General features: G+C 41.1%; 1 protein-coding gene across 1 annotated transcript in view; it reads left to right on the top strand.

Annotated features, from left to right (window-relative positions):
* The window catches only part of DPY19L4 (dpy-19 like 4), an 80,850-nt gene that overhangs the window by 44,150 nt on the left and 13,366 nt on the right, over positions 1–23,334 (top strand). The window contains exons 10-17 of the mRNA XM_089666769.1: positions 1,162–1,293; positions 6,636–6,734; positions 8,061–8,134; positions 9,270–9,428; positions 10,761–10,880; positions 12,072–12,192; positions 14,793–14,849; positions 21,591–21,673. Of these exons, the coding sequence (XP_089522895.1) occupies positions 1,162–1,293; positions 6,636–6,734; positions 8,061–8,134; positions 9,270–9,428; positions 10,761–10,880; positions 12,072–12,192; positions 14,793–14,849; positions 21,591–21,673 (845 nt within the window). The remainder of the gene's footprint in view (positions 1–1,161; positions 1,294–6,635; positions 6,735–8,060; positions 8,135–9,269; positions 9,429–10,760; positions 10,881–12,071; positions 12,193–14,792; positions 14,850–21,590; positions 21,674–23,334) is intronic.

Genomic DNA, 23,334 nt, shown 5'->3' with positions numbered 1-23,334 from the left:
TCTAGTGAATGTGAGTGTCTTAACATACGTGATTTGCTGTAGCGCGATTTCAAAAGTAGTTCTGGTCTTCCTTTTTCTGCAGTTTGTTGCGATTTAGACTACAATATAAATCGCACTGCAAAACGCAATGGAAAATGCAGGAGATCGTTGGGAAATCTCAAATCTTCAGACAACTCTGTGAAATTGCAAACACACTTCGCCATTTTAAATCGCTTCCAGTGTGAACCTAGCCTAAGTGCGCAGTCATACCGGTGCGAATTGAAATCGCATCTAATGAATGTGAATGTCAGTGTCTTAACATGTGCGATTTGCTGCAGCGCGATTTCTAAAGTAATTCTTGCATTACTTTTTCTGCACTTTTATTACGATTTCACATACATAAAATATAATGGAAATTTAATTGCAAAAAATCATTGAAAATCTTCACAAGTAGCAATAAAGTCTTCAGAAATTGCCCTGAAATTGCACACATACCACATGATTTTAAATCGCAGTAGTGTGAGCGGTGACTAAGGCTTGGTTCACACTGGATGTGATTTAAAATCGCGCGTTTTGCTTGCGATTTCACCGTGTTTTCTTAAGATTTGTTTGCAACTTGTGAATATTTCCCAAAAATTTCTTTCGTTTTCCATTGCGTTTTGCAGTGCGATTTCTATTGTAGTCTATGTATGTGAAATCGCAACAAACTGCAGAAAACGTAATGCAAGAACTAATTGCACTGCAGCAAATCGTGTATGTTAAGATACATTCAATAGATCCGATTTCAGGTACAATTTCAATTCCCAAATCACACCTGAAATCGTGGCTGTGTGAATCAGGGCTAAGGCTTGGTTCACACTGAATGCGATTTAAAATTGCGCATTTTGTTTGCTGCGTTTTCTGAAAATTTCCCATTGATGTCTTGCGGCTGCCATTGCGTTTTGCAGTGCAATTTCCATTGTAGCCTATGTGAAATTGCAACAAATTGCAGAAAAAGTGATACAAGAACTACTATTGAAATCGCGCTGTAGCAAACCACGCATGTTAAGACACCCACATTCAGGTACGATATCAATTCCCAAATAGCACCTGAAATTGCGGCAGTGTGTCCAGGGGCTTAATGTAGTCCTGCCACAGTTCTGCATTTTGATATTTCATAATTTTGAATTCTGTCTTTCTTAGGTGCATGAAGTTCATAAGATGTACCTGTTCGCTGTGTTCCTGGGATATTTACTACAGTTTGAGAACTCTGCTTTGCTTACATCCCCTCTTCTAAGCCTTGTTGTGGGTTGTATGATTGCCAAAAGCCTCCAGGTACAGTATGATGGAATTGGATTCATATGAGTACAATATATTTCTCATGGATTTTACTATTTTTTTTAAAATAAATGTATTTAAGTGTTGCTAAACCCACAACAGTAAAATCAGTCTGTATATGCAGTAAAGCATGCTTGTTATATTCACTGCGGAACCTAAGGGGTTAATCCTCTGCATTGTGTAAAAATGCTGTTTGATCCTCACTTATCTAATCATCCCCTTCTTCCAGTGTCCCCTTTATCTCCTGATGAAACATATCGTGTGGAGACACTCTGCACATGCTCAGCTTAGTGTGTATTGCTACAGAGGTGTGTTTTTTTTTTCTTGGGAGAGTGCATGTGATCAGCACAGGACCAATCAGCACTATCCAGACAGAGGTCAGGGGTTTTGCATCCTCCTAGAGCAGAAAGAAAGCTCCTCCTACAAGCCTTACCAGTGCTCTGTTGGACATCATTGTCACAACAGAAGTCACAAAACTGCTCTAACTGCTGATGAGAAATGTGTTTAGCAGCTTATATTTACTAAAATAATTCCAATGGGGACACTAGTTCTGGTTACATAGGGGTCCCCAAGGAATTCCCTTAATTTGCAGGGATTTTCTCTCACTTCCTATTTTGGCTATGGGACAAGAAGTGACGGTAAATTTCCCTAATGGGGTATAACCCTCCCTTGCTCTATCCAAAATGGAAAAAAAAAGTTTTGCCGATTAGTTCTACTTTTAATGTTTGAAAACATCATCAGATCAGCCTGTAACTCTAATACCAGTGCTCTTTTCAGCCTCAGATTGTTTAAATACTTGCTTACTAGGCCAGTTGTGGACATTTCTCCCCTACATGTAAAAACTCATAATTTGTGTGCTAGAAAATTACTTGCATTATATATTCTTTAAGCAGAGGTCCTAGAGAGATGTCCTGTGGTATTTGCACAGCATTTTTTTTTAATACACTTTAGTGAATTTTAGTGCACACAAACACAATATAATACACATTTTTGGTAACATATACAAAATAATGTTACACCAAGTAAATGCAGTCCCAACAAGTGTCAAAATACTCGTCATTTCCAGTTTCTTATATCATAGAAATGATCAGGGACGTTCAGGTCTCCGGTCATCTTTATGGTAAGCAAGAGGAACATCCACCTTCAGTCCCGGGCTCCCCGGTGGGATGGGTGAGCCCAGAATAGCACTGGAAGGTGGCAGGAGGGTGGAGGGACCCTCCTCCTGCAGCTTGTAAAAGCAATCCAGCAGCAGTTTAGCTGATAAGATTACTAAAAAAAAATGCCAGGATGATGCCTGCAGCTGCAGACATCATCCTGGTATCACCACTGAAAGTCCAGGGCGTTGTATGATGTCCTGAGGGTGGGAACTGGTTAAATCAAACCAACACATTAAACCGAAGGTCCAAAAGACCCACTCTTTGCACCCATTTTTCCACCTGTTTCTATATGGAGAGTGGAAACCCCCCAACACCGCTGATTGCTTAGCTTTGTATCTATTTAGTTATGATTTTATATAGAGATGGTCTATTCCCACTGTGGATCTGACAGAGCCTTAACAGGGTGCTTACTCTTACTCTTTCAGTAGAGGACATGGCTGTCTTAAAGGACCCAATTGATAAGTGGTTGGAATCCCTTTCTAGAGCTTTTTTTTTTTTTTTTTTTTTTTTTTTTAAGCTGGAGGGCTGTGCCCTTCATCCAAAATTTGCTGTTACCTTATTTTCCCAGATGATGTCAGAGAACCAAAATGTTGGACTTTTAAGGCCCTGAGACACAAACATCTGTAACTTGGCCATATGTCACTGTAAGGGATACTTGCACTTGGGGACCCCACAGAGAATGGTGGCTTTGGTCTGCTGCTTAGACCCCCCCCATCCCCATCCCATTCACCCAACAGGGACAGGACAATTCGATATCTCACTAAGGGGAAATACATCTATATGAATGCCTACCGCTAAAATATAACTGGCTTGCGTGTCTTTTAACCATATGGTTGACAGTAATTATAAGGTGGAGACCTCTGTATATCATCATTATAGTGATCGTACAGAGTAGGATGGCCCAGGAGGGCTTTTCTCTCTTTTTCAGGTACCACTGAACCCACCATTATATGTAGAGATATCTTAGCTAATCGGAATCAACTGCCATAAAGTTTTTGAAAGTTACAATACGATATTTTTTGGAATAATGGTCAGTTATAAAATGAGTTGTAGCATCTGGTATAGCCTTATTGCGTTTGTATTACCAAAACATATACAATTGATACACCAAATGCTATGAAGTTTACAAAAAAAAATTTTAGTGTTAACATCATGTTTGTGTTTTTCGTTGCATTTAAAGTCCAACATTTTGGTTCAATAGATAGATAGAAAAATAATACTTTAACAGAGTACAACATCAGGGGTACAGCTTTGGCAAGCACTGCAGAGGAAAAAGATTTGGGAGTACTTATTTCAGAAAATGGCAAAAATGAGCAAACAGTGTGGCTACGCAGTGGTAAAAGTGAATAGAGTTCTAGGATGCATCATTAGAAGGGGTTACCAGCAGGAGGAAGGAGGTCCTAATTCCCTTGTATAGATCTTTAGTTAGACCTCATTTAGAATCTGTGTTCAGTTCTGGATATATTGATAAGAGAATGGGTCCAGAGATGGGCAACAAAAATGGCAAAAAGGTCTGAGGGATGAAACATATCAGGAGTGACTTCAGAAACTTCGTATGTACAGTCTGGATGAAAGAAGGGAAAGGGGAGACATGACTGAAACCTTTAAATACATCAAGGGGGTGAATGGGGTAGGAGAGCAGTAATTTTATTATGAAACCAAGAGCATGGGAACATGACCTCAAACTAGCAGGATTAAATTTCAAAACTGATCTCAAACAATTGAGTACTGTCTGTGATACTTTTTTTATTTGCACTAACATACAATTTTGAGGACAAGCTTTCGGGGTATGTCCCCTTCTTCAAGGTCCAAGCAGTACTATACAAATCACAAAGTTTCAGCAGTATATTAGAAGGAATGAAAAAAAAAAGAGGCTAGAGATAAGAGACAGCAAAAGCGAGGGCGGAGGGATACTACACTCACACAGAGGCAGTCATGCTTGAGGTGATAAAACTGTTGGATAATGATTGAGGAATCCCATGTCCGAATTCAGGCCGTTATCTCTTGTGTCAAATAGAATTATCATTCTTAGTTCAAAAGTTTTTCTTTCCTGAGTGGATTTGAAATTTCCTTTAACTAAAATATTGAGGTCTCCGATTGTGTGGCCTGGTTGTGCGAAATGGTGTCCCACAGGTGCAGAGGTCATCTTCTTTATGTTCCTTGATGGTATGTCTGTGCAAATTCATCCTTGTTTGCAACTTCTGTCCTGTTTCGCCAACATAAGCTACATTTTCTGCACTGGATAAGGTACACAACATTACTGGAGGTGGAGCTGTATGATCCGGAAATTTCCCCTTGATCCCCTTCACAAAACATGACTTAGTACTTGGTGGCCACCAGGTTTGCACACCTCTCAGGAGGGATTTTTACCCACTCCTCTTGGCAGATCCTTTCCAAGTCATTAAGATTTGGTGGCTGACATTTGGCAACTCAAACTTTCAGCTCCCTCCACAGATTTTCAATTGGATTAAGGTCTGGAGACTGGCTAGGCCACTCCAGGACCTTAATGTGCTTCTTCTTGAGCCACTCCTTTGTTGCCTTGGCTGTGTGTTTTGGGTCATTTGTCATGCTGGAACACCCATCCACGACCCATTTTCAATGCCCTGGCTGAGGGAAGAAGGTTCTCACCCAAGATTTGATGGTACATTGCCCTGTCCATCGTCCTTTTGATGAGGTGCAGTTGTCCTGTCCCCTTAGCAGAAAACACCCCCAAAGCAGAATGTTTCCACCACCATGTTTGACAGTTGGGATGGTGTTATTGGGGTCATAGGCAGCATTCCTCCTCCTCCAAACATGGCGAGTTGAGTTGATGCCAAAAAGCTTGATTTTGGTCTCGTCTGACCACAACACTTCCAACTAGTCCTCCTCTGCATCATTCAGATGTTCAGTGGCAAACTTCAGACGGACCTGGACATGTGCTTTCTTGAGCAGAGGTACCTTGTGGGCACTGCAGGATTTCAATCCTTGTCGGCGTAGTGTGTTACCAATTGTTTTCTTGGTGACTGTGCTCCCAGCTGCCTGGAGGTCATTAACAAGATCCTCACGTGTAGTTCTGGGATGATTCCTCACTGTTCTCATGATCATTGACACTAAACGAGGTGAGATCTTGCATGGTGCACCAGACCTAGGGAGACCGACAGTTGTTTTGTGTTTCTTCCATTTGGGAATGATTGCACCAACTGTTGTCACCTTCTCACCAAGCTGCTTGGCGATAGTTTGGTAGCCCAGTCCAGCCTTGTGTAGGTCTACAATCCTTGTTCCTGACATCCTTGGACAGCTCTTTGGTTTTTGCCATGGTGGAGAGTTTGGAATCTGATTGTTTGGTTGCTCCTGTGGACAGGTGTCTTTTATACAGGTAACAAAATGAGATTAGCAGCACTCCATTTAAGAGACTGCTTCTAATCTCAGCTTGTTACCTGTATGAAAGACACCTGGTAGCCAGAAATCCTGCTGAATGATAGGGGATCAAATACTTATTTCCCTCATGAACATGCAAATCAGTGCATCATTTCTTAGACATGCATTTATTTTGAATTTTTTGTTGCTATTCTGTCTCAGTGTTACAATACACCTACCTTTCGATTTTTAGACTGATCATTTCTTTGTGAGTTGTCAGCTCAAGCATGACTGCCTCTGCTAGTGTTGTCTCCCCCCTCAGACTTTGCTTTTGCTGTATCTTATCTGTTTTTTTTTGTTTGTTTTTTGTTTTGTTTTTCCCATCCCCTACATCTTTTCCAACATTCTGCTAAATCTTTGTTTCAGTACTGCTTAGACCTGAAGAAGGGGACATTCCCTGAAAGCTTGTCCTCAAAATTGTATGTTAGTGCAAATAAAAAAAAGTATCACGGACAGTACTCAATTATTCCTTTTGTGAGTGGGCAAACATTCAAAATCAGCAGGGGATCAAATACTTTTCCTTCACTGTATATATAATTATAAAAATAGGGCGGACTCGATGGACCACTTGGTTATTTTGTCTGCTGTCACTCTTCTGTGTTTCTAAAACATATGCATATATGCATTATTGTGGATGTGGCACCCCTGACTATTCTATATTATATCTGTAATCAAACTTTAGGTAGATTCAGCCATTCACTGTCTCCCTGTGCCTTGTATTATAGTGCTACCAGGTCCACTTGAAGATAAGCATCTCTTTACCTTATACTTTTACTCTTTTTTTAGGTTGGAGTTAAAAAGGGCACATTCAGAGCGAAAGTGATGAAGATAATGTACTTTTATTTGGCATTTACTATTTCTATATCACTGCATTATTTAATAAGGGTAAGTAGTCTTGTACTGAGAATAGCATTTATATGACATTTTACTTACAAGGATAATTAAAGCATGGCTACACAAATTAACACATTATCAAAAATGCTGCCTTTCCTATTTCTGAAGCAGTTGTGTAATAGTTTATGGAGTGATTATGACTACAAAATATCTTTTATATTTGGGTTATTCAGACATCTGGTATCCACAAAAACTACTATTGGTTTTGGGTAGACGAAGTCTAGCATTACTAAGTTTTATTTATCTTATCCCTCACTTTGCTGGTAGACGGTGCTTTCCTCTTTATTCAGGGATATGGGTGGGTCCTCTGTGTCTTTACATACAATGCAGGATCATCAGTTCTGCATTGTAAATGACAGACATGACAGTGTGCTTTTGACCGATGGAGTGGTGAAGAGAAGCAGCATCGGGGGGCAGCATTGGAGTTCACCTTAAGAAACCAGTCATGACACCTGGTACTTGTCCAAGGTTAGCTACTTACCAGGTAGTAAACAAAGAATAGGAATGGCAGCTCTGGAGCATTCACCTTAAAAAAAAAAAAAAAAAAAAAAAAAAAAATCAGAAATAAAAGCTTCTATATTTCTCTCCTGACTAATTAAATGATTTTTTGTATGCTTTCATCAACACCAGGCCATTCTTGCTGAGTTCGCCAATGCTCACACCATTGGGTAGTAGCTATAAATTGTCCGATCTGGTTAAGAATAATGTCACATCCAACTGAATGGATCAAAACAAAAATTGCAAATGTCCGGCACCAAAAAAAATCAAAACAAAAAATAAAATGTTAAATGTTTATTTTAACTTCGTATTATAAAAATACCATGCATATTAAAAACCTAGCATAAATAGGTCCAAAGGGCAAGATACAGTATATAAACCGCAATGAAACACATGACCATGGATAATGCATGTGAAGACCCCAATGCGTTTTAATTCTTGACACAAATTTTCATCAGAAGAAAACGTCACAATGGTTAAATCTACAATGTAAACAAGTATGTCATACAAAAAAATATACACATAATATCCAAAACAATGCATATGTAGATAATAGTCACAGACTTACAGGATCATAGATCGCATGGTCATTACATTTCCAATGAGGAAACCCCCCAGGGTCCAAACTATTGGAACACAAAGGTCGCCATGGAGTTTCCCACTGAGGCACTGCACTGACAGATAATGGATCCATTTGAGTCAATTCAAAATTGTAAAGTTCAAGATCGCAAAGCGTTATCTACCCAGCTTCTGCAGAATTATTCCTCTTTGCATAATACAAACTGAAAACCTAAAGATGTATATTTTTTTAATTTTAAGACTGTAATTCCTCATAAAGAAAACCGGCAACTTTTGAAATCTCTTGAAGTAAAGTTTGGACTGAACATGACCAAGTAAGTAGACTAGAATTTACCTTTGTTATACTTAAAGCCAAAACCAATCCAAAATCTTGTGTTAAAAACTTTTTTTTTCTCTGATTTTTCAATTATAAGTTGGAAGAAGTAAGTGCATACTTCTTATGGACCCCAGAAATTTTTACATTTCCACTAGGGGCCTGTTTATTTGAATGATAACTTTATTTATGTAGGATAATAAAGTAATTGTTTTTGGGGACAAACTAAGCTTTCTTTTGGCATTATTGACTTTCCAAAAAATATTTTATATTCTGTCTTATCGACAAAAGATATACAAAAATAGCATTTTTTCTATCTTTAGTTGTGTTGGTATTTTTATTGTAAGTTACTGTAAATAAATAAATTATTCTATTTAAAATTAAGTTTCAGGCTCAAACCATAGTAAAGTTATTTGCAAATGAAAAAAGGCATTTTCTTTCAGTTTTGTAAATTGTTTATCCTATACTGAAAATATAACAAAACAAAAACAAAATAAAATATTAATGGTAAAACAAAATTGAAAAAAAAATCAGCAGAAATAATAGCTCAAGAGTGAAGGGGAGGAAGGTGTAATTATTGATCGATTAACATTAACCAACGGTAATAAGAGGTTAAGAAGGATTGCATGTTACTAAAGTAAAAAAAAAAAAAAAATATATATATATATATATTAGTGTGTTTGTGTTATTTTTTTTACTTGTGTGGTTTCTTTACAAACTGTCACATTCAGATCAAGGGTCAAACCTTTGATCTACATGTAAACAAAATATTTTAAATATAATATATTGAAACAATGTTACTTCCAAAGAACTTTGTTGACGTTTTTTAGGATGCAACTCTCAAATTAAAATACTCAACTAGATAAAAACGTTGTCAAGTTTTTTTATTGCTGTCTATGGTGTTGTTTTGATTGCCAAATAGGAAGCGTGGGCAAATTTTCACAGTTGGCACACAGAAACAGTAAAAAGCTGACGAATGTCCTAAAGCTTTTTTTTTGTTTTTTTTTTTGTTTTTTTTTCTGTATTCAGAGCTAAAAGAAAATATTTTTTGTCAGGAATTTGGATTTATTTGCCAGTTTTTGCTTTGTCCGTTTTTGCTTTGCCCTTGACAATATTGCCATTTTTGTGTCTCATAGAAACTTCACAGTGAATTGGCTGCTTTGCCAGGGGGCCTTCCAGTCACCATCTCAGGATTACCTCTTACGGCTTACTCAGTCTTCTCTCTTGCCTTTCTACATCTTTGTCTTGCTCATCTGCCTATGTTCAATATGCCAGGGAATATTTAAAAGAATTTGGTAAGAAATTCCCTGCTTGAGGAAAAAAAAGCCTCAGTGTTTTTCGTGTGGGTGCATTGGGGGAGATTTACTAAAACTGGTGCACTCAGAATCTGGTGCAGCTGTGCATGGTAGCCAATCAGCTTCTAACTTCAGCATGTTCAGTTAAGCTTGGATAATAAAACCTGGAAGCTGGCTGATTTCTATGCAGAGCTGCACCAGATTCTGCACACTCCAATTTTAGTAAATAACCCCCGTTGTGATGCATTGAAATGGTTATTGTATGGTTTTCCTAGAATTGGAATACATAAAATTTAGCATCACTACAGAGCTTGTTTATTGAGGACTTTTAGGTTAAATACCTTGCATTTTACAGTGGTTACTAAGACTGTTGACTTGTACAATCTTCATTGCTTTAAAGTGCAACTGTGACCAGACTATTGGCATTAAAAAATATACATGTTTTTAATCTGTAAATATGCCTTATAACAAGCCCCCACTGAACTCTGTATCTGCTTGCACTGTGGAGCAATTCATATTGCTATAATTAAGTTATTACAGAAACACCTTCTTTAGCTTATCTCATTTTCCAACCCCTGCCAGGGATCTAATTTCTAAAGAAAACAGCAGGTACACCGAGTAGGAGATGGCACTGAGGGAAAGAGTACTAAGACATTATGGTAACTACTTCACTAATCTGTTATGAATTTTGAGGATGAATCCCTCCACACTGCCTCCAGCAGTAAGGGCTTCTTTAAAGTTTATTTAGTTCATATTAAGAATATGTAAGTTCTTAAATGTCCACAGTCATACCACACATCTCTCTTTAAAGAGAACCAGTTGGGAAGACAGAAAAAAAAGTTTAGGTTCCTGCAGTGGCACTTCAGATCACATTTGAATTGCAAATGCGATGACAAGTTGATAAAAACTATCCTTCAGTGACAGATACATGAGTATGATTAGTCGTGATTTATCCTGATCATTAAGGCAAGATTTACTTTCTTGTTAATTGTTGCTATGAACTAAACTCATCCCATAGGATTCCAAGTGTACCATTATATAAAAGTACATTTAGTAGACGTTCTACAGTCACAGAAGATAATTTACTAATACTGGAGCACTCAGAATCTGGAGCATCTATGCAAGGCAAACAATCAGCTTCTAGCTTTCATTTTCAAAGCTTATCTAGACAAGTTGATTGGTTAATGTGCATGCCTGCTTCAATTTTGGTTAATTCCCCTGCAGTGTGTACTGGATAATATTAGCAGTTCATTGGCTGCTTTCACTCATTGTCTTCATTTGCCTGGAGTTGCTGTACTATGCTATCATATGCTTTAAACATTCTTCTTACAGTGGTGTGCCTGTAAGTGCTCATATCCTCGCTAGGGAAGGACGGATAGGAGAAAGGCCGGAGGTCATCTACCATGTAATCCAAAGTCTTCTCTTGGGCTCCCTTGCTATGACCTTTGAGGGGTAAGATTCTCTGAATTTTTGTGTTTGCATTTTGGATGTTATACAGACTGAATACCTTCACTGTGTATAGCTTTAACTGCTTCCCTGTCGTCCTATAGCAGAACTACTGCTACAGGGCAGCAGGGCTGCTCAAAATCACGTGTGTATATATCATTTTGCATTTCCGGGTAGGGAATATACATGCGCCGCCCTACCCACGCCGCCAGTGGCGGCTACAGATGTTGATCACTAGGTTTTGGCCAGAGATTCCCCGCCAGCACCCGACAATCTCCAAGGAACAGTAATGGGAGAGACCTGTGTGTAAACAACACAGGTCTCTCTCCTGCCAGCAGTAACACAGTAGCATGTTTACATAGTAAAACAAACACAGCACATACAGTAAAGCAAAGCACACAGTTAACCCTTTGATCACCCCAGATGTTAACCCCTTCCTACCCAGTGTCATTAGTACAGTTTTTATTAGCACTGATCACTGTATTAGTGTCATTGGGATGTCAGTAGCAGTTAGTCAGTCCCCCCCTCAGTGTCAGAATGTCCTCTGCAGTCCCGCTATAAGTCGCTGATCGCCGCCATTACTAGTGTAAAAAAAACCATTTCATGTATATAGACCGCCATTTGTAGACGCTATAACTTTCACATAAACAAATTAATTTACACATATTGGGAATTTTTTTTAGCAAAGACATAGCAGAATACATTTTTGGCCTAAATTTATGAAGAAATTTAGATTTTTTTTCCCATTTTTTTACTGGATGTTTTATAGCAAAAAGTAAAAAATACTGGCTTTTTTTTTTTTCAAAATTGTTGGTCTTTTTTTGTTTATAGCACAAAAAGTAAAAAAGACAGAGACGATACAATACCATCGAAAGAAAGCACTATTTGTGGGGAAAAAAGGACATGCAGTAAATTCCATTTGGGTGCAGCATTGCATGACTGTGCAATTGTCAGTTAAAGTAATGCAGCGCTGTATTGCATAAAATGGCCTGGTCAGGAAGGGGGGTAAATCCTCTGGAGGGCAAGTGTTTAAAATAAAAAATATCAGATTACTTGAGCAACCTGTACTGCTAAAGTATCAGTGGAACTTAAGGCCCATTGTTACAGAGACATGTATCTTTATATTGTCATGATTATAGCAATAGTTAGCATTACCATGTAATGCTCAAGTTAATACATGAAGGTTTGTGATTTCAGAGTGAAATACTTGTGGACGCCTTATGTCTGTGTCCTTGCTGCCTTTGGTGTTTGCTCCCCAGAGATGTGGATTACACTGCTCAGGTGGATCCGTGTGAAAACTGTACATCCAGTTCTGATGGTAAGAAACCCATATTAGTCCTAAACTGTACTAGTGTCATGATAGACAGCCTCCCTACAGTGCTGCATTATTTTATATAAGGCTTTGTTAGTGTAATTCATAAGGGGAACATTTATATTTATTTCCTACTTGTTTGCATTACAGATCAATTTACTGGGGCTCTCCCTTTTTTTGCTTTCACTTTTTGCAGTGGGTGATCTGTGTACAAAGGTACTCCTTTTACAAAACAATACAGCCACTGGAATTCCCCCCAACGTGATTTGTAATTTATTTCCTGGATTTTTTTATTTGAGGTGAACCTATGCTGTATCTATGCAGGGCAGGTGTACTTAAAGTATAACCTATTCAGTTTAACCACTTAAGGACCACCCACGGTACATTTACTGCTACAGGGCGGACCCTGTGCGCAGGATCACGTATACATACGTGATTGTGCATTTCCAGGTAGGGAGCGCGCGCAAGCCCTACCCGTGCCACCAATCGCAGCCCCGGGTGTCAATCACTGCGTCCTGGCTGGTGATTACCGGCGATCACCGACAGGGAGGAGGGCTGCATTGTTTACCAACAGCCCCTCCTCCCTGTCAGTTTGGGCACACTGTTCTGGATGGCTGAGCAAAGCCATTCAGAGCAGTGCGCTTAAAGTGAAGCACACACCCCCCGCCCCCTAGTAAAACACTCCCATCACACAGTTAACCCTTTGATTACCCCTCATGTTAACCCCTTCCTGCCCAGTGCCATTTGTACAGTGTCAGTGCTTTTTTTTTTTTTTCTTTTAGCACTGATCACTGTATTGGTGTCACTGGGGCTATCAGTGACACCAAGTCAGTTCCCCCCCAGTGTCAGAATGCCCACCACAGTCCCGCTATAAGTCGCTGATTGTCACCATTATTAGTATTAAAAAAAGTATCTGTACCACCATCTGTAAACGCTATAACTTTCACATAAACCAATTAATTTACATATATTGGGATTTTTTTTTTAGTAAAGACGTCGCAGAATACATTTTGGCCTCAATTTATGACGAAATTTGATTTTTACATATTATTATTGGACATTTTTAATATCATTTTTAATAGCAAAAAGTCCAAAATATTGTGTTTTTTTTTCTCAAAATTGTCGGTCTTTTTTTTTTTTTCTTTATAGCGCAAAAAATAAAAACCTCACAGGCGGTCATATACTACTGAAAGAGAGATCCATTTGTGGGGAAAAAAAGGATGTAAATATAATTTGGGTGCAGAGTTGCATGACTGCGCAATTGTCAAAGTAATGCAGGGCCAATCAGTGATCACATGATCGAGACCTCATACAGAGGTCCCGTCCGACGATCGGTGTTTCACAGCGGGCACCGGATCGCGGTGCTGCGCACTCCCAGCGTCCACAAGCAGGGTGCGGGGAGGCCATTTATAAATGGCCACCCGACCCTGCACTGCCACCGTCCGGCCATTTATATACAACGGGAGGTGGTTAAAGCGGAGTATCACCCAAAAGGGGAAGTTCCGCTTTAAAGATCGGTCCCCTGCTCCCCATTAAGGATTGGCACCTTTGGGGGGGGGGGGGGGGGATGGGTAACAGGTGACAGGTACCCGCTCCCACTTCTGCTGTGATCGCCTAGGGTAATTGGAAGCGGTCGTTGTCCTCCCCCCTCCCTCCCCAAAGTCTTGTGGGACACGTGACAGGTCCCAGAAGACGAGGGGGCCATTTAGGAAGCGCAGCGCTACTCTCGCATGCGCAGGATGCCAGTGCCTGGAATACAGGACGGCCAATGAAACAGGCTGAGGCGGGGGCAATGCAGGATCGTGAGACAGGTGAGTGGCTGTTTTATAAAAGTCAGCAGCTCCAGTTTTTGTAGCTGCTGACTTTTATTTTTTTTACAGAGTGGAACTCCGCTTTAACTGGGCCCTGTACGCGTGTTACATACTCTCTATTCGATCCTCTGGAGTTTGTACTCTGACAAAGAATGGAATAAGAACCCTGCATAGGATTAAATGGAGAGTGTAGAGTGTATGGCCAGGCCTGGTTTGGAAGATATTGTCAGTCAGCTCTGTGTCCTCCTGGGAACAGGTGAGTAAAAGACTGAGGTGGACAGATGGGGGCAGGGGAAGGTACAATATAAGTGTGTCTGCTGCCCTTCCCAGCTCCGATATCACAACCCCTTAATTCCTTCATTACTGGTTCACTCTAAAGCTGGGTGGACCCAGACAACAAATTATTTTAGGCATCTTGTTTTATGGTTTATCAGTTTGCATATTGGTAAGCCTATCAGCTGTAAAACAAGACAAAAGACTTAAAAGTAAAAATCTGGCTTTAAAAACTGGAAGACTTGTTTAAGCTGGGCTTTCGTTAGCATCCTTTCTCTGCTTTACCGTATAAGATGTCTAACTGGTTTCTTTAATAAGGCAATGCAGATTGCACTAGTCCACAGCAACCAATTGAAAATCATCGCTTAACTAGATTTACTACTAAACTAAAATCTGTCCATGTTTCTTTCAGTGTAACCTGTGTTTTGGGGCTATAAATTCTAGCACATAGGTTCATTCATTGCATATATGTACCATAAACCTCTGCTTTGACAAATTGACTCTTCCGGTCTTGTTTTATAGGCTTTCATCTTAAGTGCAGCTGTCCCCACTGTGATTGGCTTCAGCTTATGGAGAGAGGTGAGGTCATTCATAGGCCCAAATATTACTATAAAATCCTGACTTCAAAGGTCAGTGGAGTTGACTGTGGCAGTGTTGTATATTGTCACCTCCTCACATTTTCAAGATCATTGGCTATTGGGAAAACAAGCCAAAACAAGATAGAAGCTTAAAAATAGGAAAAATACAGAAGTATTTCTGTGTTATATTATAAATGTTATGATATGTTTCAGAATTTTTCAGTTAAAATGGAATTCCATTGACCTAACTAAACCCTAGAAATGTGTATTGCTGCACCTTTTCCTTAAATGTCTTAATTACCTTAAAGTGTTACTAAATCCACAACAGTAAAATTAGTCTATGTATGCAGTAAAGCATGCTTGTTATACTCCCTATGGAACCTAAGGGGTTAATCCTCTGCATTGTGTAAAAAGGCTGTTTGATCCTGTCTTCTCTGCCCCTCCTCTTGTTGAAATGACCACCTGATACAGACTGAATCCGTAGTCATGTGCACATGCTCAGTTTGGTGTGTATTGCTAGATGGGGTTTTTTTTTTTCCTTGCGAAGAGTGTATGTGTTCAGCAAAGGGCCAATCCGCACTGTCCAGACAGAGGGTCAAGGGTTTCACATCCTCCTAGTGCAGAAAGAAAACTCCTCCTACAAACTTTAACCAGTGCTCTGCTGAAGTCACAAGACTGCTCTAACTGCTGATGAGAAAAGGTATTTAGCAGTTTATATTTACTAAAATAATTGCATATTCCATGTTCTGTGTACTGTGGGAGACCAGATATAGTGAATTCAGGGTCCTGGGTTTAGTAACACTTTAACTCCTTCCAGTTGCGTGTACACATATATGCGGCCTCAATGAAGTGGGTCTTCTTCCATGGGGCCACATATATGCTCACATGTTCGTGCTGAGAGTGCGCTGCACAGCGCACTCCCAGCACAGAAACTGGGCTCTCAGTGAGAGCCCCGGGTCCCATACTAACGATTGAGAACCAGAAACCCCAGGTCCCAATCATCTGATCTCTCTGATGGCCTCTGATTGGCTATCACAGTGATCAGTCATTGTACATCCCACCCATGTGTTTTTTTTTTCTCCTCTTGAATGGAGAAAAAGATACATAGAGGTTGATTTACTAAAACTGGACAGTGCAAAATCTGGTGCAGCTCTGCATAGAAACAAATCAGCTTCCAGATTTTATTGTCAAAGCTTAATTGAGAAGCTGAAGTTAGAATTTGGTTGGCTACCATGCACAGCTGCACTAGATTCTAAGCACTCCACTTTCAGTAAATCTGCTAGAGGAGAAAAATGTAAATGTCATAATTTGTGTAAACAAAAATAAATAAATAATAGGTAGATCAGAGTGTATGTATCGGTTAGGGTCAAGATCAGTGTATTTTATTTAGGATTAAAAAAAAATGTAAATTACTATCAGTGGTAGTTAGTGTCAGTGGGGGAGATACTAAAACTCGTGAACACAGAATCTTGTGCAGCTGTGTATAATAACCAGCTTCTAACTACAGCTTGTTTAAGTAAGCTTTGAAAATAAAACCTGGAAGCTGATTGATTACAATACACCAGATTCTGTGTGTACACACATCGCTGTGATTGTCTGGAGCAAGAAAATTTATTTTGAGTTGTTCTTTGGAGGTAGGTTATGGCAATTGCAAGATAGCCAATTCATTGCCTTTTACCACCTAATGAAAGTCCAATTTTTCCTATAAAAAAGTATAATTCTCCTGGATACATTAAAGGATAAATTCACTTTTGGGAACATGTTACATGTTCCACCCGTTTTTAGGGTGAAACATATAACATGTTCCTGCTCCTGCAGGTGCTCAACGATCCACTGTCTCTCTGTGACAGTGGTACTTGTGGAAGTTCCCCATACCACATGTCACTTTTTGAAAAGGGCACAGCCGCTTCATTCATTCATAGAGTTTTGTGAATGAATGAACTGCAAGTACCAACACTCTTTGCAGTTGTCAGCTTGTAGTTCCCAATGAACTACAGTACGCTATTGAGCACTCTAGTCCTTCATTGATTCTCCTTGTCATTGTGAAACTGCCTGCCCGTCTGCAAGAGCCTTGCATGGCACCAGCGTTCTGCTGCTCGCTGGTGTAATTCTTTTCAGGCTTCCAAAAAAAAATGGTAACTGCACATTTTTTACCTGTAAAAAGTGTATTTATTATTTATTTATTTTTTTTAAAGGTAAACATTTCCTTAAAGTAGTTGCGATGATATGTACAGTTTTACAAACACATGTCAAAGTTGCAAAAAGTTGTGATCGGGCGGTAGGATTTGTTTTGCCCTCTGTCATGAAGGTGTTAATTTATTTTTTGAAGATTAGCTCTCATGATGCCTTTTGTCATTCTATTGAAAATCTCTGAGCTGGTTTGACAGTGACACCACCCACTCCAGGAATTATAGTTTTGGACAACGTAAAGTTGGGATGGGCCCTTGGAACAAATTTTGGACTATTATCAGTGCTCATAACATCAGTGGGGAGATTTCCCCTCCTTTTCCATTAGGCCAGGACAAAATGGGGAGGGTGGGGGGATCACTGGGGCAGGAAACTACATGCATAAGCTAAAACATGCCAAGACATTCTCAAATGTCATTATTCTACCACAAAGGTTTTGTTGCGAGCCGTGTCACCAGTGCCATGATCTTACTTCTCTTCCTGTCCTCTAACTTCATGAAGTAGGGGGAAAAACGTCAGTTAAAACTTTGCAGAGTTTTCCTGTTTTAAAGAGGTTGTAGATGCATCGAGCACTATTAAACCCAAAAACAATAATTTATTATATCGCAGCTTACCAATTCTTAGATATGATGGTTGCATTAGATTACTTTTTGGCTTTCTTATATTTTCATCTGGTTATCCAGCCAGCAAGTCTGTTGTTTTTCAAAAACACAAGCTCTCCAGCAGAATGCACCAGGTTACTTGGATGAGGCAATCCATTTACCACTGGCAGGGTGATTAAAATTTTCAGCTTTTATTTATTCAGGTATATCCCAAAAGGAAAAAACTGTTTTCGCTGATTGATTATAAAGTGTGAGCTGGAGTTTGGCTTCAATTTGTTATTGTATTCAAATCTACTAATACATTTAAAACTACCCTCCCCCAAGACCGATGATGCTGCTGGGGGCTGTGCCTCCTGTGCTCATTCATCCACAGTCATGCTTTACTAATACGGGAGGTGTGTTATTGGCCAGATCACCAGGTGAAAACAGTGGAGAAAAAAGCCAAATAAAAGATAACTTATGCAGTGGCCACATCTAATGATTGGTAAGCTGCAATAAAATACATTTTTGTTTTGGGTTTAACACCGCTTTCAGGTTTTTCACCTTTATCCTTTCTCTGCATTAAGGTAAAAAACCTTTTAAATGCAGCTCCTCACCCCCAGCCGCCCCATAAATACTTACTTGAGCCCGAACTCAATCCAGCACTGAGCCTAAGAGCAGTGGTGCTGCTCTCTTTCTCTGTCACTGGAATTAGGAAGAGCAGCAGGAGCCATTGGCTGTTGATCAAATCCAGTGATGAGGGAGTGGGGGTTGGGGCTAAGCCACACTGTGTTTTGTCAATAGACACACACACCGCATAGCTCAGGATTGAGCCCCCATAGGATGTGGCTTGTTATAGTGGCGAACGGAGAAGAGGAAGAGCTCAGAGCGCCAACGGGAGACACCAGAAGAAGAGGATCAGGGCATATCTGTACAAAACCATTGCAAAGAGCAAGCAAGTATAACAAGTTAGTTTAAAAAAAAACAAAAAACCTTTGCAATGAACTACAGAAAAAGCAAATATTGTCTAAATAGAAGAGGATGAGTTTTCTTACTTATATCTTGGTGTGTATTTCTTCCAGATCTGTGCAGTAATCCAGTGCGAAACTCTGCCCAGAAGCTTCTTATGTTAAAGACCAGTCACTGGTGCGCTCTCTCCTTGTGCAGGGGGATGGTCTTTTATCCACCCCTCCTGTAGTTTTAGACAGATAATGGGTGGACCTCTTGGGTTCCTTACACAGGTCTGCTCTGTACACAGGATATACTGTATACAGCAGAGGAATGATGTTACTGCTACTTTTACAAAGTAAAAGCAGGCTTGCACTGGCATTTGGTGCACACAACGTGGATTTATATCCTTTTGTGGCTATTGAGGTAGATGTTTAAATGAGATTTTTTTCTTCTCAGTGTTCAGATATTAAATTGGAATTTAAAGCTGTACCTATCACAGGTAGAAATTGGACACATCTAACGGCACATGAACTGCGACTATGGCGCAAAACCAAATCCCAACAAGCCTTCACCCGCTATAAATCTGCCTTCCGCACCTACACCTCCTCCCTCCATGCTGCCAAACAGGCCTACTTCTTGACCCTCATCAAGGCCCTCTCCTCCAATCCTCGCCGACTCTTCTCTGCCTTCAACTCTCTACTCTCTCCACCCCCACCTCCACCCAGCACCTCACTCACTGCCCTTGAGATTGCCAATCACTTCAAAAACAAGATTGACACAATTCGCAAGGACATTGCCGCAACTCACACACCCTCTCAACCCGTCCCCTCTCACACAGCTACCCCCTTATCCCCCCTCCCCCTCGACATAACCCGCAGGGACTTCGTCGCTGCTCAAACTCTCTCCAACCCCCTTCACCCTCACTCAGCTACCCCCTCATCACCCCTCTCCCACGGCCCCACCACTGCTCTGACCTCCTCTTCCACCCCACCCTACATTCCTCATACTGAAGCTCCCCCCACACTCCGCACCTTTGACCTTACTACCATCGAGGAAGTCTCCAAGATCCTCTCTGATGCCCACCTCACCACCTGCCCCCTCAACCCTATCCCCTCACAACTCCTACGACCTTCCTCCTCCTCCATCCTACGCTCCCTCACCCACATCTTCAATCTCTCCCTCTCCTCAGGCACTTTCCCCTCCCCTCTGAAACATGCACACATCACCCCCATACTTAAAAAGCCCTCCCTGGACCCCAATGACCCGAACAACCTCAGACCCATCTCCCTGCTCCCATTTACATCTAAACTCCTCGAGCGCCTAGTCTACACCCGCCTATGCTCTCACCTCAACGACAACAACCTCCTCGATCCCCTATAGTCCGGCTTCCGTCCCCTACACTCCACCGAAACTGCCTTACTCAAACTCTCTAACGACCTGCTAACCGCCAAAGCTAATGGCCACTATTCAGTGCTCCTACTCCTTGACCTCTCTGCGGCCTTCGACACAGTCGACCACCCCCTCCTCCTCAAAAAACTACACTCCCTCGGCCTCAGAGATTCTGCTCTCTCCTGGCTCTCATCCTACCTGTCACAACGCTCCTTCAGCGTTACCTATAATGCTACCCCCTCTCTGTTGGGGTCCCTCAAGGCTCTGTCCTCGGGCCCCTTCTCTTCTCCATCTATACCTCCTCCCTTGGCCAACTCATACACTCTCACGGCTTCAACTACCACCTCTATGCCGACGACACACAAATCTATCCCTCAACCCCCCACCTCACCCCCTTGGTCTCAGCCCGAATCACACACCTACTGAGCGACATATCAGACTGGATGTCGCTCCACTTCCTTAAATTGAATCTCTCCAAAACCGAGTTTCTTGTCTTCCCCCCAGCCCGGACACCCCCCCCCCATTGATTTCTCCGTCACATCCAACAACGCTACCATCAAACCCGCCCTGCAGGCCAGAGTACTGGGTGTCATTCTGGACTCCAACCTATCCCTCCAGCCCCAAGTCCAATCTTTAACAAACTCGTGCAGACTCCACCTCCGCAACATCGCCAAAATCCGCACGTTCCTAACCCCAGAAACCACTAAACAGCTCATCCACTCCCTCATCATATCATGACTTGACTACTGCAACTCCCTCCTCACTGGCCTGCCTCGCCACTGGCTATCCCCGCTTCAGTCAATCCTGAATACGGCTGCCAGACTCATTCACCTTTCCAACCGCTCTGTATCCGCCACCCCCCTCTGCCAATCCCTCCACTGGCTTCCGATTGCGCAACGGATCAAATTCAAAATCCTAACGCTGACGTACAAAGCTGTCCACCATACTGCCCCGAACTACATCATTGACCTAATATCCAAGTACCGCCCAGCACGCACACTCCGCTCCTCACAAGACCTCCTTCTCTCTAGTTCCCTGGTCTCCTCCTCCCATGCCCGCCTCCAGGACTTCTCCAGGGTGTCACCCATCCTCTGGAACTCCCTGCCCCAACCCATCAGATTATCACCTACTCTCCTCTCCTTTAGGCGCACCCTGAAAACCCATCTCTTCAGGGAAGCCTACCCCACCCCCTGCTAACTTGCCGAACTCCTTCACTCTTCCTACCACTCCATCCCCCACAGCTATCTCCTCCTGTGCCACCACCCCCTCCCTCCTAGATTGTAAGCTCGAAAGAGCAGGGCCCTCGATCCCCTCATGTTTTGCATTGTATTGGTATTGTTCTGTCACATGTTCTGTCCCCCTTTGTAATGTACAGCGCTGAGCGAACTATTGGCGCTTTATAAATACTGTATAATAATAATAATTTGTCATTTATAACAAGAAAACTAGTCATAAGATAAAATCAGTAGTTATGGTGTCTGTAATAGCTACTGATATTTTGTAGGTTAGATGGAAAGTTAACATTTATATCTAAGAAATGAAAGAAGCATTTTATTAAACATGGTTCATTATTCCACATACATTTTAGTAGAATATAATAAGACTGTTACCTCACAGTTTGCTTTCAATTACAGTTCTTACCCAGGATTGTCAATGAGTTATCAGAACTGGAGGAACACTATGAGTCTGATACCGTGGAGCTCATGAACTGGATAAAGTAAGAGATGATATGATGTTTCCCACAAATGGCAATAGTAAAAGCAACATAAAAAAGTAATAATGATTCTATAGCACTGTCACCTACTCTCACACTGTACATAGAAATGTGCAGAATACATGAAAAGCCTACACTGGATTCATTTAAGAACTCCAGGATGCTTTATTACAGTAAAATGGATTGCGAAAGGTAATTATGTGTACCAGTGCAGAATTATTTGGAAGATACAGAGCTTTAAATTAGACCTGTGCTCCAAAAGTAGAAATTTGCTGTATTTTAGGAAACATCTAGAAATGTTATTTGTGCCTAAGCAGTACACGTCAAAATCTACTTTTTCAACCAGCAAGTGCTCTGTATTGATGGGTGTTAACCCAAGGTTAAGGTAGCTACATCCTAATTATCTATTCAAAAGACCTAAAGAACAACAGGGACAGTAGGATTTTCTTGTTACCAACAAAGACAGGTAAAACCTCATATTTTTATTACAGAAAGATATAATAATAAAACATTGCTTGTTTAACCACCTCCCGCCCGCCATATAGTCCAATGACGGGCGCAAGGTGGTTCTCTCGTTCTGAGAGGACATCATATGACGTCCTCCCATTCTCACCGCGCATGAGCGGCTCAGGGAGCGCGCAGGGCGGCGATCGGCGGTGCGCTGTGTCCTTCGGACACAGCGGATCACCGATCACGGAAAGAGACAAAGATGTCGGCTCGGTCATGTGATCATCTGTGGTTGATCACAGCTGATCACATGTAAACATGGAAATGCCGGTTATCGGCATTTCTCTTTTTTTGAGCTGTCACGCTGACAACTCGAGAGGAGAGGAGAGCCAATGATCGGCTTTCTGCGGAGGGGACATGTACACTGATCATCAAGGGCACTGATGATTAGTGTAGCCCCAGCAGTGCCACCTGTCAAAGTCCATCAGTGCCACGTGCCATTGCCTATCAGTGCCACATCAATGCCACATATCAGTGCATATCAATGTCACATATCAGTGCCCATCGGAGCTGCCTTTCAGTGTCATCCATCAATGCCTATCAGTGTGCATCAGTGCCAGTCAGTGCTGCCTAACAGTGCCATATATTAGTGCTGCCTTTCAGTGCCCATCAGTGATGCCTGTCAATGCTCATCAGTGCCACCTATCAGTGTCCATCAGTGCAGGCTATCAGTGCCCATCACTGCAGCCTCATTAGCGCACATCAGTGAAGGAGAAAAATCACTTATTTACAAAATTTTATAACAAAAACTAAGAAATAACTTTTTTTTAAAAAAAATTTTCAGTGATTTTTGGTTTGTTTAAGAAAAAATAAAAAACCCTGAGGTGATTAAATACCACCAAAAGAAAGCTCTATCTGTCACAAAAAAATGATAAAAATTTCATATGGGTACAGTGTTGCATGACCACGCAATTGTCATTCAGGAAGGGGGTATAAGTGCCCTGTAGAGTGGTTAAGTCTGAATAGGCTTTACTACAATCACACCAATGATACTATCTCACACCCACAAGCTGTTATTCCAATGTAAAGGTGAGTCTGTAGTCAGCCACTCTCGACATGTTTTGCGGTTTTCGCTTCTTCAGGAGTATATTGAGGGAATATAGTTATAAAATAAAAAATACAACATAATATGAAAATATCAAAAATCATAATACATC

The sequence above is a fragment of the Staurois parvus genome, unplaced genomic scaffold (genome assembly GCF_062004578.1).
Source record: "Staurois parvus isolate SC_StPar_1 unplaced genomic scaffold, SC_StPar_1.0 ptg000052l, whole genome shotgun sequence".
In the NCBI taxonomy this organism is placed as follows: Eukaryota; Metazoa; Chordata; class Amphibia; order Anura; family Ranidae; genus Staurois; species Staurois parvus.
Note: the sequence above shows the minus strand (reverse complement) of the source record. Positions and strands in the feature narration are given on the sequence as shown.